This window comes from Entamoeba invadens (assembly GCF_000330505.1).
Source record: "Entamoeba invadens IP1 unplaced genomic scaffold scaff_1105074726033, whole genome shotgun sequence".
Taxonomy (NCBI): domain Eukaryota; phylum Evosea; order Mastigamoebida; family Endamoebidae; genus Entamoeba; species Entamoeba invadens.
The window spans coordinates 15,593-30,361 of record NW_004440383.1 but is presented as its reverse complement, the minus strand read 5'-3'; the positions used below and the strand labels follow the sequence as shown (position 1 = coordinate 30,361).

At 32.1% G+C, this 14,769-nt stretch overlaps 6 protein-coding genes across 6 annotated transcripts; 3 read left to right on the top strand and 3 right to left on the bottom strand.

Annotated features, from left to right (window-relative positions):
* Positions 1–2: 2 nt before the first annotated feature.
* On the bottom strand, positions 3–298 carry EIN_402900 (ubiquitin-protein ligase, putative; the record flags this gene model as incomplete). Its single annotated transcript, XM_004256709.1, has 1 exon — positions 3–298. A coding segment is annotated over one exon (296 nt), but the record flags the coding sequence as incomplete, so codon positions are not given.
* Positions 299–560: 262 nt separating this feature from the next.
* EIN_402890 (protein disulfide isomerase, putative) lies at positions 561–1,991 on the bottom strand (the record flags this gene model as incomplete). Its single annotated transcript, XM_004256708.1, has 1 exon — positions 561–1,991. The coding sequence occupies one exon, from the start codon at positions 1,989–1,991 to the stop codon at positions 561–563; it is 1,431 nt and encodes a 476-aa protein (XP_004256756.1).
* Positions 1,992–2,845: 854 nt separating this feature from the next.
* On the top strand, positions 2,846–3,380 carry EIN_402880 (60S ribosomal protein L24, putative; the record flags this gene model as incomplete). Its single annotated transcript, XM_004256707.1, has 2 exons — positions 2,846–2,856; positions 2,900–3,380. 2 exons carry the CDS (start codon positions 2,846–2,848, stop codon positions 3,378–3,380), a joined length of 492 nt encoding a protein of 163 aa, XP_004256755.1.
* Positions 3,381–4,997: 1,617 nt separating this feature from the next.
* EIN_402870 (hypothetical protein) lies at positions 4,998–5,689 on the top strand (the record flags this gene model as incomplete). The annotated part of the gene is made up of 2 exons (XM_004256706.1): positions 4,998–5,111; positions 5,249–5,689. 2 exons carry the CDS (start codon positions 4,998–5,000, stop codon positions 5,687–5,689), a joined length of 555 nt encoding a protein of 184 aa, XP_004256754.1.
* Positions 5,690–10,226: 4,537 nt separating this feature from the next.
* EIN_402860 (hypothetical protein) lies at positions 10,227–10,742 on the bottom strand (the record flags this gene model as incomplete). Its single annotated transcript, XM_004256705.1, has 3 exons — positions 10,227–10,376; positions 10,424–10,633; positions 10,674–10,742. The coding sequence occupies 3 exons, from the start codon at positions 10,740–10,742 to the stop codon at positions 10,227–10,229; spliced, it is 429 nt and encodes a 142-aa protein (XP_004256753.1).
* Positions 10,743–11,399: 657 nt separating this feature from the next.
* EIN_402850 (leucine-rich repeat-containing protein 33 precursor, putative) lies at positions 11,400–13,976 on the top strand (the record flags this gene model as incomplete). Its single annotated transcript, XM_004256704.1, has 1 exon — positions 11,400–13,976. The coding sequence occupies one exon, from the start codon at positions 11,400–11,402 to the stop codon at positions 13,974–13,976; it is 2,577 nt and encodes an 858-aa protein (XP_004256752.1).
* Between the last annotated feature and the right edge of the window lie 793 nt (positions 13,977–14,769).

The following is a 14,769-nucleotide window of genomic DNA, read 5'->3' as shown; positions in this document are numbered from 1 at the left end:
TTCGAAAAGACGTGGCGAGTGAAAACGGTGTAAGGTATTGCAAGATGTTTCTTTCATTCTTGAAGAAGTCGGGAGTTAGTTTATAAACGTCATTTGCACTGATGTAGGGTTGGCACATGTGGTAGTCTCCAATGGCGTATTCAACAATGATTCCGGTGTTGTCGTCGCTTGAAAACGGTTCATGCGAAGGGTTTGACTTGCACAATTTATTGGTACAAAATGGGTTCCCGCACCCCGTCGCGATAGACCTTGTGAGTAAGTCCATCCGTTTTTGGATGTCGTCATCTGAGAGGCTCATTTTGTGTTTTCAAGTTCCATTAACAATCCTATCACTTCTCAATCTTGTTTTGATTCACAATCTTTGTTTTGTGTATTATTTCTTTGTATTTTACTTCTAAAAACTATTGTTATAGTAAACAATAGCCCAATTTGTCTATTTCACTTATTAAACTATTTACAATTTATTATTATATTAATTTATTATTATTATTATTCAATTACAATTTTATTGTAATAAAGAAAAGTATGAAGTATATAAAAATCATTTGAATTCAAATCTTTCACAATTCTGTCTTAATATCATTTCCATTCTCCTTTTCCAGATCATTGTTTTTGTTTTCAAGTTCGGGTACAAAATGCCCAAGAAACTCCATCAAGTTTTGCTCATTCGGCAAATCCTTCATCATGACTTTCTTTATCTCGTCTTTCGTTCCGTCAAAAATGAACAATCTTGGAATACTTTCCAAGTCCCATTCTGGTCCCACATCATCGGTTGACGCGTCGATCCAAGCCATCTCAAAATATTTGAAATTTTTTGTCAGATTTGCAATCTTCTCAAACACGTTGTTAAGGAACCTCTGGCAATTTTCCGACCGCTTTGCGCAGAAAATGAGTAAATGGACCTTTCGTTTTGGTGTGATGAAATCTTCGAACTCGTTTCCTGTGATTCTTCTCAGGTTTTTTCCTTCATCGTCTTTAGTTAAGTTTGAGACCGCCAAAAATGGTTTTGTTTTGTTGTTCAACACGTTGTCAAGAAAGTGAGAGATTGACGTCAGTGAGATTTCTCTTTTTTCGTCAAAAACGTAAATATTGCGCTTATTAGGGTGGAGCAAACTAATAACTGGAAATAGAGACCCAGAGTGGTGCATATGGATCACCTGTTGTTCCGAAATCTTGTTATTAAAAGCGAAGAACAAGATATCTTCGTACTTTCCTTTTAACGACTTGAACATTGAAATTTGGTCTTGAGTCAACGTGGAGTTATAAAAGAACCAAAGAGAGTATACTGGTAAGTCTTGAACTCTTTCAAAGAGTGGGAAGTCAATGATAGGAAAGATGGGGAATGTTCTTAAATTGATGAAGTCGACAATACGTTGGACCTCTTTTCTACTGACTTCCTCGACCATTACAGACTCGGTGGTGTAACTAGTGTTACGCTCAACGTTGTATACTTCGAACGAAACTTTCTTTGTTGTGTCGTCATTGAAGATGGTGTAAAATTTTAAGAACTCCACCATGTCGGTGACTATCTCAACAACTTCATTAATTAAGGGGTCTTTGTTAAAGCGGATGAACACACAGTTTTTGTGTTCTTCTTTGATTCGAATAACATCACTTTCGGTGACATTTTGAAGGCGCCTCTCGACGTTGGCTTTTAGAAAAGACTGAATGCCTGTCAGAGAACGCTCGCCTTCAAATGGTTTTCTCTTTCCATTTCTAAACAGAAAGATCGTTGGATACCCTTGTATCTTCTCACCAAGACAAACCTCTTTTTGGTCGTCGCAATCCACAGAAGCAAAAGCAACGTTATCTGTTATGTTCGAAAGTTCCTCGAAAATTGGGGCAAGTGCTTTACAATGTGCGCACCACGGGGCAAAGTACTTCACAAGGACAAATTTGTTTTTGTCAATAAACTTGGAATACTCTTCTTTTTTGAGTGGGTGTACTTCACCATACCCAACTCCAAGCAAACACAACAAAACCAAAAACATTACTCATTTATTAGTTTAGTTTTTTTATAACTATAATATCTCAAATAAAAATAATTACTATTGTAATTATAATTTATTATTTTATACTATTTTATAATACTTAAAAATAATATTATTATGTTATAATACATTTTTTATAAATAATTTCATAAATAAATAGTAATAAATTGATAATACAAAAATCTATACCTCTATAATTGAACACAAGAAGGAATAATGAACTATAAAAATAGTAAGAAGTACTAACGGTTATAGGATAGTAAGAGAAACCCTGAAGACAAAAGAGAGAGAACTATTAGAGTCCAGTCCAATGGTTATTGTTCCAAAGGCAAGAAAGACGTATTGCCCCCGCTGCAACAAACACACTCCACACAAAGTGTCACAGTACAAGAAGGGAAAGGACTCTATCCACGCTCAAGGTAAAAGAAGATACGATCGTAAGCAAAAAGGTTTCGGAGGTCAGACCAAGCCAGTTTTCAAGAAGAAAGCAAAAACTACAAAGAAGGTTGTTTTGAAACTTGAGTGCTCCAAGTGCAAGTACAAACTCCAAAAATGCATGAAGAGATGCAAACACTTTGAATTGGGAAATGAAAAGAAGGACAAGTAATTTACTCGTTGGACTACACTTTCTGTTCAAGTTTTCACTCACTCTTTTTTTTATAAACTCCACCTTTTTTTCAACTAGTCTTCCCCACCTTTTTTTTCACTTTTTCAATAACTTTTTTGAACTCTTTGACCAATAAATGTTTTTCCATGAAACTATAAATTTATGGTAAAATATAGTATAATAAACTATACGAGTCAAGCCCAAAGAAACTGAAAAAGAAACCCTACAATAACTCTGAAGAGTAGTTATGTCGATCAAGTTTGTGTTGTTGTTATACTGAAAGGTGGGAGCTCATAATTAGGACCCAAGTCTGCTCGTTCAGCGGTTTTAAAATCCCAATTGGTAAGGGCCGCAAGTTTGTGAGAGAGGACATGAAAGTCTTCACTTTCATTACTAAGAAGTCGGAGTCTGCGTTCTTGAGAAAGACCAACCCAAGAAAGGTCTTCTGGACTGCGATCTACAGACAACTCAACAAAAAGGGTCTTCAACAAGAAGTTGTCGGCAAGAAGAAGGCAAAGAGAGTTATCAAGGTGATTAGAGGATACCACGGAATTTCTGCCGAAGAAATCGCCAAGAGAAAGCAGACATACACCCCAGAACAACTCGCTAAGAAGAGACAAGAAGCCATCGCAAAAATTAAGGAAATCAAGGCAACTAATGCTGCTAAGAAGGAGGCCGCTAAGAAAGAAGCAAAGAAGGAGGGAAAGAAGGAAGCCCATCCAAAGGCTAAGACCGCTTCTAAGCAACCAAAGGCAGGTAAAACTAACTTCAACTCCAGATGAGAAATTTTAACTGTAGTGAAAAGACCGTAGTTTTTTTTAAGTTTTTTATAGTATTTACTAGAATAATAATATATTTTATTTATTTATTTTGTATATTAATTCGATAATAGTTTTTTTATTACTAACAATTGTTAGTAAAACATTTATAAATGATAATAGAAATGATTATTGTTATTGAAATGTTATTGAAATATTGAATATTTTCGGTTAATTATTTTCAATTTGTTATTAATAAAAGTATAACAAATTGGTTTTAATATTGAACCAAATTTTGTAATTTAAAAACTATATTATCTTAATAAATATAATATTTTTTGTGGCGATTGAACTTCAATTGAAGAGCAGTTTTTGGATAAATTATTGAAATATCAGCATATTAAACTTTTGACCATTTACTCCCGAATTTTTAATGTAATAAGTAGTCATTTAATTATTATTAATAAAAATGCTAGTTATTAAAAATAATTAAAAAAAGTTCAATAATTTATACAATTGTTCGAATAAATATATTAATGACTTTACTATATTTAACTTCTTTCCATTTTTTAATTAAATATTTTAATGGTTATTTGTTTTCATCGAAATAACCCGATTATTTAAACAAAAAAAAGTTTTAAATAAATGATTGTTCGTTCGATATTTTAGTATAAAAACAATAACAATTATTCCCGATTTATTAAATCAATATTGCGGTATATTTGTTCAAATATTTGTATAACTTATCGCACATCAAATAACCGTTCGATTCGAGAATACCAACGAAACGAATAGAACTTAAAGAAAAAAATAAATATTGAGGATGTGTTGAAGTGAACCTTCTATCGTTCTAAAATAAGAATTATTTTTTATAAACAGAAACAAGAGGGGAGTGAAAAGGTTACTTATAATTCGAACAAAAATACCTTTATTTTACTCTCAGTTTTCACCAATAACTTGTGAAAAATATTGAATTGCCATCTCATTTTGTGTGGAAATATATTCATCGAGCGACAAACGAAATACTTGAGATATAAACTGAAAAATAGTAAGACACACACTCAATGCCTCGAAGTCCATTCTCCGTGTTTGAACCTTCCAATCCAACTACCTTTGAAATTTGTGAAAGAACAAACAACAGAAAGAACATCAAAAAGAAAAGATGGTGCCAAGCAATAAAACGAAGAGCTGTCAATGCGTTCTGTACAATGGGACTTACTAAAGCAGTGAAATACCTCGTAGCTGCTTACCCGGAACAGTATCAAGATCTCACCCCATCAACACTTCAGTATTGGGTACACTCAATGTCTAAAACGACTAAGAGCTTAGTCGTGGAATGATTGTATTGTATTGATGTATCTTTTTACTATTAAATTTAGAATTTATATTATAATTTTATAATATAAATATGACAATTGCATATAGCTTTTTAATTACAAGTTTAATTAATGTATGTCAATTTCTTTTAAAACTAATTTTTAGAGTACAATAAAGACTACTTAATATAGAACAAGAAGTTGCGTTTCAATTGTATAATTATAGTAATATAACTACACCCAATAATATAAAAATGAAAAAGAATTATTCAATTTAAAAAATAGAAATGCTGCCCCAAGAACTGAATATTACCGACGATAGAGCATGTTAAAAGTGAAAATAGTTTTGGCTGGATCTGCTGATACAGGGAAGACATCATTTATTCAACGATATTTTGGGGATTACACTGGCACAGAAAAAGTTGTAGGCGAAAAATATGTTCGTTTAGTTACAGTACACTGAAGAGTACTTTTGAAAACATTTTAACATGATACACTCTATTAAATAACTCTAGAGTAATTAAAATTGTAATACTATAATAAATACTATCAAATACTATAAAGAATGACACATAGAGAGAAAAAGACGTCACAATCAAAGGAGAAACGTATAAAGTGGAATTAGACGAGACCGAAGGAGTTGAAGGTGGAGTGACAGTTTCTGATGTGAAAAAGGCGTCCAATGTCTTAGTTTTGTTTTCAGTAGATAATAGAGATTCACTATCAGTGGCTAAAGGTCTTTTAGGCCTTGTCGAAAGATTAAAAGAAAATGAATGTCGAATTCTACTTGTTGCGAATAAAAGAGACTTACAGTGGAAAGTGACACGACAAGAAGTTCAAGAAATTTGTGTGGCGAGGTCGTGCGAGTTCAAAGAAGTCTCGTGCTTGAACGAAGAGGAAGTACCAACATTTGTGAATGAGTTGGTTAAGTCTTGTGTCGACGATATGAAGAAACAAATCGAAACGGAAAAAGCGAAAGGAAAAAGAGAGAGCAAAAAAAGTTGTGCTGTTTGCTGAAACAAATGTTATTGATGAGAATTGTTTTTTTTTGTACTATATACTATCATTTGTTTTATTATTTAAATAATACAATTATTTTGCTTTTAAAACTACTAAAAATATATTCAAAAAAATATTAAAATTAAAAAATTTGTTTTTTTGTTGATGATTTTTTTTGCAGAAAAAAGATTTATTTTTAAGATATTTAAAATATAAATAAGTCTGAAGAAAATATTTCAAAAAAATTTCAATGAAAATGAATTATATTACACAATTATTTTGATGCTAATTAAATACACAAATTATTAATTTTAATATTTTACTCAAAAAAATATAATTAGAAAATAATTAAAAAATAGTTTTATATTAACTCAAATATAATACATTTAATGGTTTATTATAAAAAAAGATTTGTTGCTTTTAAAATGAGTTTTGATTTAAATAATCTATAAATATTTATATTTCCATTAATATAATTCAAATTTTTAAAAACTTTAAAAAAAACAAAAATACAGTCATTATTCGATATAAGGGAATACCATGTACCAATGTTATTCGATATAAGGGAAAAAATGAGGAATTGTATAATTAACAAATAAATACCTCGGTTTGTTTTTTGTCACAAAAATATTTTTTTTTATTTTTAATTTTTTTCTAACCAAAATAAACACTTTGCCTATGTCTTGAAAACAATTGGCAATTATTTTTATCTTAAATGAATAATAAATTTTATAATATATCAAAAAAACAAAGACAAATATATTAACACAATTAACATAATAAATAAAACTTTTGTATCTAACTTTGTTTCGACTTAAAACTTCAAATAAATCTGTTAAATCATTAAGTTTTAATGCAATCCAAACGTGTTAAAACGAGAACATCATTGATGTTACAAGACAAAATAAAAATTATTGAATTAATTGATCTTTATCAAAATACACAGAAAGTAATCGAAGTTGTAAGACAACAACTAAAAATAGTAATTTCTCCAAAGCAAGTTTATCATTTGCGTTCAATTTCTAAAGAAACATTGATAAACTTTCCATCCTCGTATAAACGAATAAGAAAACCACAGAACCCGGAACTTGAGGAAGCAATGATCAATTGGTTTCATGAAGTTCGTGAAGCGGGAATACCAATTGATTATTTTATGTTGGTTTCCCAAGCCAGATGTTTTATTCAAGAACACTCAGATACTATTCACCAAGGTGCTTCTATTGGATGGGCCCAAAATTTTTGCAAGAGAAACAATTTTAAAATGTACAAAACTCATGGAGAAGCGGCTTCTGTAGATTTGGTAAAGGTTCGTCCTCTTTTCGAAGAACTGTTAAAGGTTGTTAATGAGTTCCCCAAAGAAGATGTATACAACGCCGATGAAACTGGTTTGTATTATATGGCTTTGCCCGAAAGGACACTTGATGATTCACAGAAGAGTGGTTATAAAGTGTCAAAAGCTCGTATTTCTTTAATGATTTGTACTTCTCTCGTGGGAGAGAAAAGACCTCTTTTGGTTATCGGACCAACAAAAAACCCAAGATGGTTTAAAGACCCTCACCTTACTATCTTTAAAACAATATACATCAACCAGAAAAAATCATGGATGACCACTTATATCTTTCATTATTGGTTGAAATCCTGGGATGACGAAATTGATCGCTTAACTCCAAATAGAACTATTCTTTTAATAGTTGACAATTGTCCCAGCCACACTTTGACGTTGAAAACAAATAACGAACTTTTTGATCTTGACGAGAGATACGAGTTTAAAGGCAAGGATCAAAAGAATTGTTTCGTATATGAACTCACTGGTTTGAGGCATATAGTTCTCACTTTCCTTCCTGAAAATTCAACATCCAAATATCAACCAGATGATGCCGGTATAATTATGTCTTTTAAGAGGCATTACCATCGCCTTTTTATGGATGTTGTATTAAGTTCGGTAAACCTCAAGAGAATGTTGCCTACTTTCACAGTTGGTAACGCAATTGAGATTTGTGTAAATGCTTGGGATAAAGTGACTAAGATGACAATAACCAATTGTTGGGAACACGCTGGGTTTCGCAATTGCTTTGAAGACTATGACGAAATTATTGATCCTCATTATGACTGGGAATTTGAAGGAGAAAATATACCCGCTTCAATGACGAATGAAGAGTATAACAACGACACGAATACTTTGTTAAAAATAAACGAAAAAGAAGTTGAAGATATCAAAGAAAATATTGAGACGCTTATTGTCCAAAAAGAGCAAATAGATAAAACAATTTTTGAATTACAAAAAAGATTACATAATATTGAACCTGAAAATGAAGACATTCCTGTAAATGTTAATGAACGGAATGAATCGTAGTTGTCAAGGAAAGTATTCTTTTTGAAAGAATGCAAATACATTCATTGTATTATTTCTAAATAAAATTTACTTGTTTATCTATTTTTATTATAAATTTATTATTTTGTTTATTTTAATAAAAATGTTTAATTAAAAATATAATAAAACATGGTTTTTATATTATTTTATTTGACTTTTTAACTTAGTGACAAATTAATCCAATTATTACCATTTTAAGTTTTTATAATGAAATAACCAACAAAAAGCAAACACATAAATATCTTTTTTTTATTTTTTTTTTCTATTATTCGATATAAGGGCTTCCTCTTATTTTTCTCTCTTATATCGAATAAATCCTTATATCAAATAACCCTTATATCGAATAATGACTGTATATAAAACAAACAAGTATATTTTATTATTAAATAAATTTAATTTAATTCTAAAAGATAATACTTAATAAAACAATTTTAAAAGACAATTTATTTTTGTTTTTTTTCATTATATTTTGTTGTTGATATTCGTTTTTAATTCGTTGTTTCTATTTTTTAATTATAATTATAAAAAAGTTTTAATTTAATTTTAGTTGAACAAAAATAAATTATTCATATAAATTATTACTATATGAATATAAATTATTAATATAGTATTATTAATAATATAAATTCAAAAAAAATATTATTTTTTTTCGATTTTAACAAGAAATTCAAAAAAATGAAAAATGCTCGATATTTAGTTTTTACACATTTTAGGTTTTATTTTGTGATTATTTATGTGGAAAAAGGCGGGTAAATTATAAAATTATAATTAAAAAAATAATTAATGGCAAAAAATTGTTCAATAAAATGTTCTTAATAATATAAATAAAGGAAATAAATTAATTAGTAACAAACTGTTGAAATTTCTCACAACTTACAAATGATTTTTCAAAATAACAAAAGTGCAGATCATAAACACATCCCCGTTTTTTCCCTATAAATTCTACAGAGTTCCTTTAAAATGCCAAAATAATTTCGCAAAACTAAAATTACATGACAAAACGCACTTTTTCATAACGCCGTTTTGTTGAAAAAAATGTTTAAATAACTGGGAAAATACAGGCCTTTCAATCGCAAAAAGAAATGAACGTTTGATGATTTTATACTTTAGTTGTCAAAAATCCTAAAAAAGGTCGAAAAAATGAAAAAGACAACCCTTATTTGTTTTTCTTTTTTTTTGTCGTTTCGACTGAGAATCTTGGTCTTATTATTTAAAAAAGTTTAAACTCAATTTTCAGACTTGAAATCATGGCCAAATACGTCACAACAATCCCAAGACGTCTAACCAAGTCACCTTCCATCATGGTCTGCAAACATTTTAAACTCGACTCGGCTGACTCCTCTCCTGTAAATCTTTTTGATAACGACTCAGAGGTTGATGACGAGATATATAGCATCTTAACAAAGTCTGCAGACTTCAGTTGCGTTTCAATTGGGCAAGACGAAGTCGTACAAGACTATGACATCGAACGGTGCAAGTCACTTCGTTCTTTCGAGACGATATACACATTTCATTAATTAAATAGTTGTTTATAATTAATTTATTAATTCATATAGTATTTGGTATTGTTTTACTCTTTGTGTGGATTAAACTATTTGCAATTCTCCACAAATGTTTTTGGAACAATGTCGATGTGGGGAACAACGTAGTTTTGGGCTTGATTTTTATGCTGTTTATGTTCTTATATCTTTATAATTATTTTGAATTAAAATATGGTTTCAAAAAAATGATTATTGCAATCAACGAAATTTTGGTTTAAAAATGATGATAATCTCGATGAATTTCCCGAAAATGTATATCAAACCGACGAATTGGTTTTTTTCAAAACTCCACACAGAATTATGCTTGAGATTTTTTGAAACCACGTGTGGCCAAATATTAATGGGTTGTCAAACCTTAAATATATTAGTTAACGAAACTATACAATTATTTAAAAATGATAATACCTGAAATATTATTCAAGTTTTTGTTTTTTTTATTTGTTTTATAATGAAGGGAAATTATGAACGATTCGAATTAGTTATGAAACTATACTATTACTATTAAAAATATGAAAATCACCCATCAAATTGAGTGATTTTATTGGAACGACATGACAGATAAACCACTAAAAATGTAACAATAATTTAGACATAAAAGGATACTTGTATAGCTCGGTATTCAATCCATACATTGAACACGTATCTACAACAAGTCGATGTAGATCATGTTTAATAGGAACACTGAAACGATTAAAAGTAGAAAAACGGACGTTGTAAACACGTACTGTTGGTCACCAATGTACAAATTGATTTGGTACAAGACCACAATCAAAAGAAGATATAAAGTAATGAACTACGTGGTGAGTTAATACGCAAAACCGTTGAATGTCAAAAACAAACGGTGACACATTTAATGAGACGAGGACTTAAATATGACTCCCTGTTTGAATGACGAATGATAAACGCGTTGTCTGCTTCATCGTCAATTTCTGAAAGGCGTTTATGTATTAATTTCTTTTGTTCGATACTCGTCCGCACTTCTGAATCAACTGTCATGTAATCATCAGTTGTATCGCTGTCATCGCAAATGGTGTCGTCTCCATCTGGGGTCTACATATTAAAATCAAATGCTATTGTATTAAGGACAAACCCTATCTCTTTCGTCATTGAAAAAAACGGGAGTGGATATTTTCTTGTTCAGTATTTCTTTGGTCTCCATCTTTTATTAGATGGATTTGTTTATTTGAAAAAAATGAAAAACATTTTTTTTAAAACACTTTTTTTTATTATAATTTTTGTTATTTTATAAAAAAATAAATTTGGTTAATTTTATTGTTATTATTATAATAATATTTTATTAATATTAGTATAGTTTTTCTTTGTTGAATACTAAGAAAAAACAATTATATAATCTCGTTTTTATTTTTCAAAATAATTATTTATTTTTATTTAAGATCCAAAAAATTGTGAGTTTCCTGAAATAAACATTTTTACTATAATTTTAATTCCTTTTTTTTATACAAATTTTCAATTATTTTTCTCTCTTTTCCATTTTTAACAACTCAAATTGTATTTTACAATTTTTGAAAAAAACTATATAATTTATTTTTTTTACAATAGCACAATTATAATAAAATTATAAATAAACCATTTCAATATTCAAAAACAAAAAATAAATAAAATAATAGAACTCTCACCACTAGCAATAATTTGCCGGTTATTTCAACTTGTTTTTCTTAAAACAGGTTAATATCTCCAAATTTACAACGCTTTTGAACCAAATTTAAAATAGTAATTATAATCATTAAAAAACTATATGAATTCTTAAAATAGTTTTATTAACTCTCAAACTGTCAGATTACATCTTGAAAAGGTTATGGCCGAAGCGAAGATTGTAAAACACGCGAAGAATTTGATTGAGTTTCCATCTGAAGAAGTCAAGAAAGAGATCAAGAATTTAGTTTCCATAGATATCTCGATGAATAGAATTCAAGAGTTGCCGTCACAAATCAACTCCCTTCCAAAACTGCAGAAATTGCGAGCGAATGACAACATGATTAAAACGTTACCGAATCAGATTAACATCCCCACTCTTAAGACTTTGGACTTGTCCAGTAACCATTTGAAGAAGTTCTCAAAATCAATTAAACTGACTTCTTTGACTGAGTTGAATATGTCCATCAACCAAATCACAAAAATCTCAGATGAGTTTGGTACAATGCAAGCACTGAGGTACATCGATATGAGTATTAATCGTATTCTCGCTATCCCAAAGCACATGTCGAAGCTCTCCAATCTCACGTTCATCGATATGTCTAATAACCTGTTGAATAACTTCCCGACTCCATTGCTTGAGTTAACGGGATTGGTCGTCTTAAAAGTGAAGGACAACAAAATCGCGACAATACCAAATGGGATGTCGAAGATGGCGTCTTTACAGATCTTAGACATCTCAAACAATCGAATCGATAAGATCACTCCATCGTTATGTAAGTTGACTAAACTCTCTGTGTTAGATGTCTCTGCAAATCCAGTGAATGAAATTAACGATCAAATCGCGAATTTGACAACTATTAAAGAAATTAACTTCTCGTATTCCCTCTTAAAGACATTGCCAAAGTCATTTATGTCACTTATTGGCTTGAAGAAGTTAACACTTCAACATACGTCAGTGAAAGTCCCTCCAAGTGGTCTTCAGAAGTTTACGAATGTCTCCGAACTCAATTTGTCCAATGGAGAACTTGAGAAGGTCACTGAGCTTCCTAAGTCTGGAGATATTGATTTGTCAAGTAACCAAATTGTCGAAATGGACTTGCCGGAAATGGAGTATGGCATTCACAAGTTGAACTTGTCTTCAAACAAATTGAAAGATTTTCCAAATATCAAGAAGCTCTCAGTGATTAAGACGTTGATCATTCAAAAGAATATGCTTGGAAGTGTCCCTGAGGAGATGCTCACAGGAACAAGTTTGACTGAATTGGATTTGTCTTCGAATTCATTCAACTCATTCCCAATGGCTATCACGACGTGTACGAATTTGGTGAGACTTAATATGTCGAACAATTATCTCGACTCATTGCCGGATATCTCATACAGCTGCTTGGCTAAATTGGAAGAACTTCTTCTTGGTATTAACATCATAGATCGACTCCCAGACACTATGAGTGAGTTAACCAATTTGACTTCTTTACATCTTGAACACAATAAGTTGTCGAAGATCCCCGAGTCCCTCTTTTCTATGGGTAGACTCGTTGGACTCTTTTTGAATTGTAACCAAATTCCAGAGCTGCCGGAGAAGTTCTCGTTGTTGACGAATTTGGAGATGTTGGAATTGTCGTGTAACTTCATTAAAGATGTCACGCCTATTACTAATTTGGTTGCGATCAAAGATCTCGACTTGTCGACGAATGAAATCTTGACTTGCCCATCGAATTTGTGCTCAATGACGTCACTGAAATCACTTGACTTGTCGTATAACGGAGACTTCTCCTCGACGGAGAACTTCCCGATGTTCTTTGCGTCGACATTGACGCGACTGACGAATTTCCACTGCACTATTAATGATAAGGTGAAGCTCAATAAGTTCGCGTCGACACTGAAAACCCCCATCACCGGTCCCGTCCCGTTCAAAGCACAAAACCCGACCGAACACTTCTCACTTGGGAAACCCAATTCGATGCGATTTAATAACGTCGCTATTTCAAACGACACGTTCACCTTTGGGAGTGCGGAAATGTGTGGTAAACGAGATCAAATGGAAGACGCACTGATTCTGATTGAAAACTTCACGGCGGGCGGAGTCCATTTAATTGGGCTGTTTGATGGGCACGGAGGCGCGGAGTCGTCGAATTACGTTGCGTGCCACTTCGCGAGAATATTGAAGAAACATTTACTCACTGAAAATAACTTGGGAGTCGACGCCGCACTCATTGAGACGTTCAACGAGTTGACTGCGGACGTGAACAAGAAGGAGTTCAATGATGGTACAACGGCGTGTGTGTTGTTAGTGACGCCGAATGAATATTACACGGCTCACGTTGGTGATTCGCGTGCTATTGTTGTACGAAAACAAGATTATGAACAACTCACTGAAGACGATAAGGCAACGGCACCGTCTGAAATTGAACGAATAGTTTCTGTTGGCGGATATGTGACTAAAGGAAGAGTGAATGGTGTCTTGGCTATTACAAGATCAATAGGAGATGTCAGATTCCAACCATTTGTATCATCGGAGCCTCATGTGAATCGATATGTCCGACGTAAAGATACGGACATGTGTATTGTGATGGGGTGCGATGGTGTCTGGGATGTGTTAACTAATGAAAAAGTTGCTGATATTTGCAGAAAGAAAGAAGGGACAAAGAGAATGTCTGAAATTGCGGGGTATATTAGAGATATGGCTTTCATTCTTGGCTCTGAAGATAACATCTCCTGTGTCGTCTGCCACTTCTAATGAAAAGAGGAACTACAACAAAGTGGTTATTGATTTGTTTGTTCAGTTGTTTCTTTGATTTGAGAATGAATAAGTAAAGGTAACACAATACTGAAGGTATTATAATTTCAAATGGTTCTTTTTACTATTGGCAAATAAAATGATGTTTTAATCGCCAGCACTTCTTTCAGTTTTTATATAAATAATCACCACATTATGGATATTCTTATTAATATAGTTGATAAGTAAAAAAGTATTATATTGAATGGTACAGTGAAATTACACCAACAAGTCAATTACATCAGTCGACCTCCTCAATCTTCGGCCCCTTTGTGTCGCTCTTCTTTGCGCCCTGTTGTTGTGCACCGGGCATACCACCTTGTGGCATACCGCCTGGCATGTTACCAGCTGCTGCATTCTGTTGATACATTTTAGTGAAGATGGGCTGGATCTTAGCCTCAGCTTCCTTCTGTTTCTGTGTGTATTCATCCTTTGATGCCGATTGGTTCTTGTCGAGCCAGTCGAGTGTCTCCTTGATGGTTGCTTCAATTGCCGCCTTGTCGTCTGGTGAGAGCTTTGCTGCAATTTGCTCGTTGAGTGTGTTTTTCATCGAGTAGCAGAAGTTCTCAAGTCCATTCTTTGCTTCAACAAGCTCCTTCATCTTGTCGTCCTCCGCCTTGAACTTCTCTGCGTCTGCAACCATCTTGTCGATCTGCTCCTTTGAGAGTCTTCCCTTGTCGTTTGTGATTGTGATCTTGTTCTTCTTTCCTGTTGTCTTGTCTTCAGCCGACACATTCAGAATCCCATTTGCATC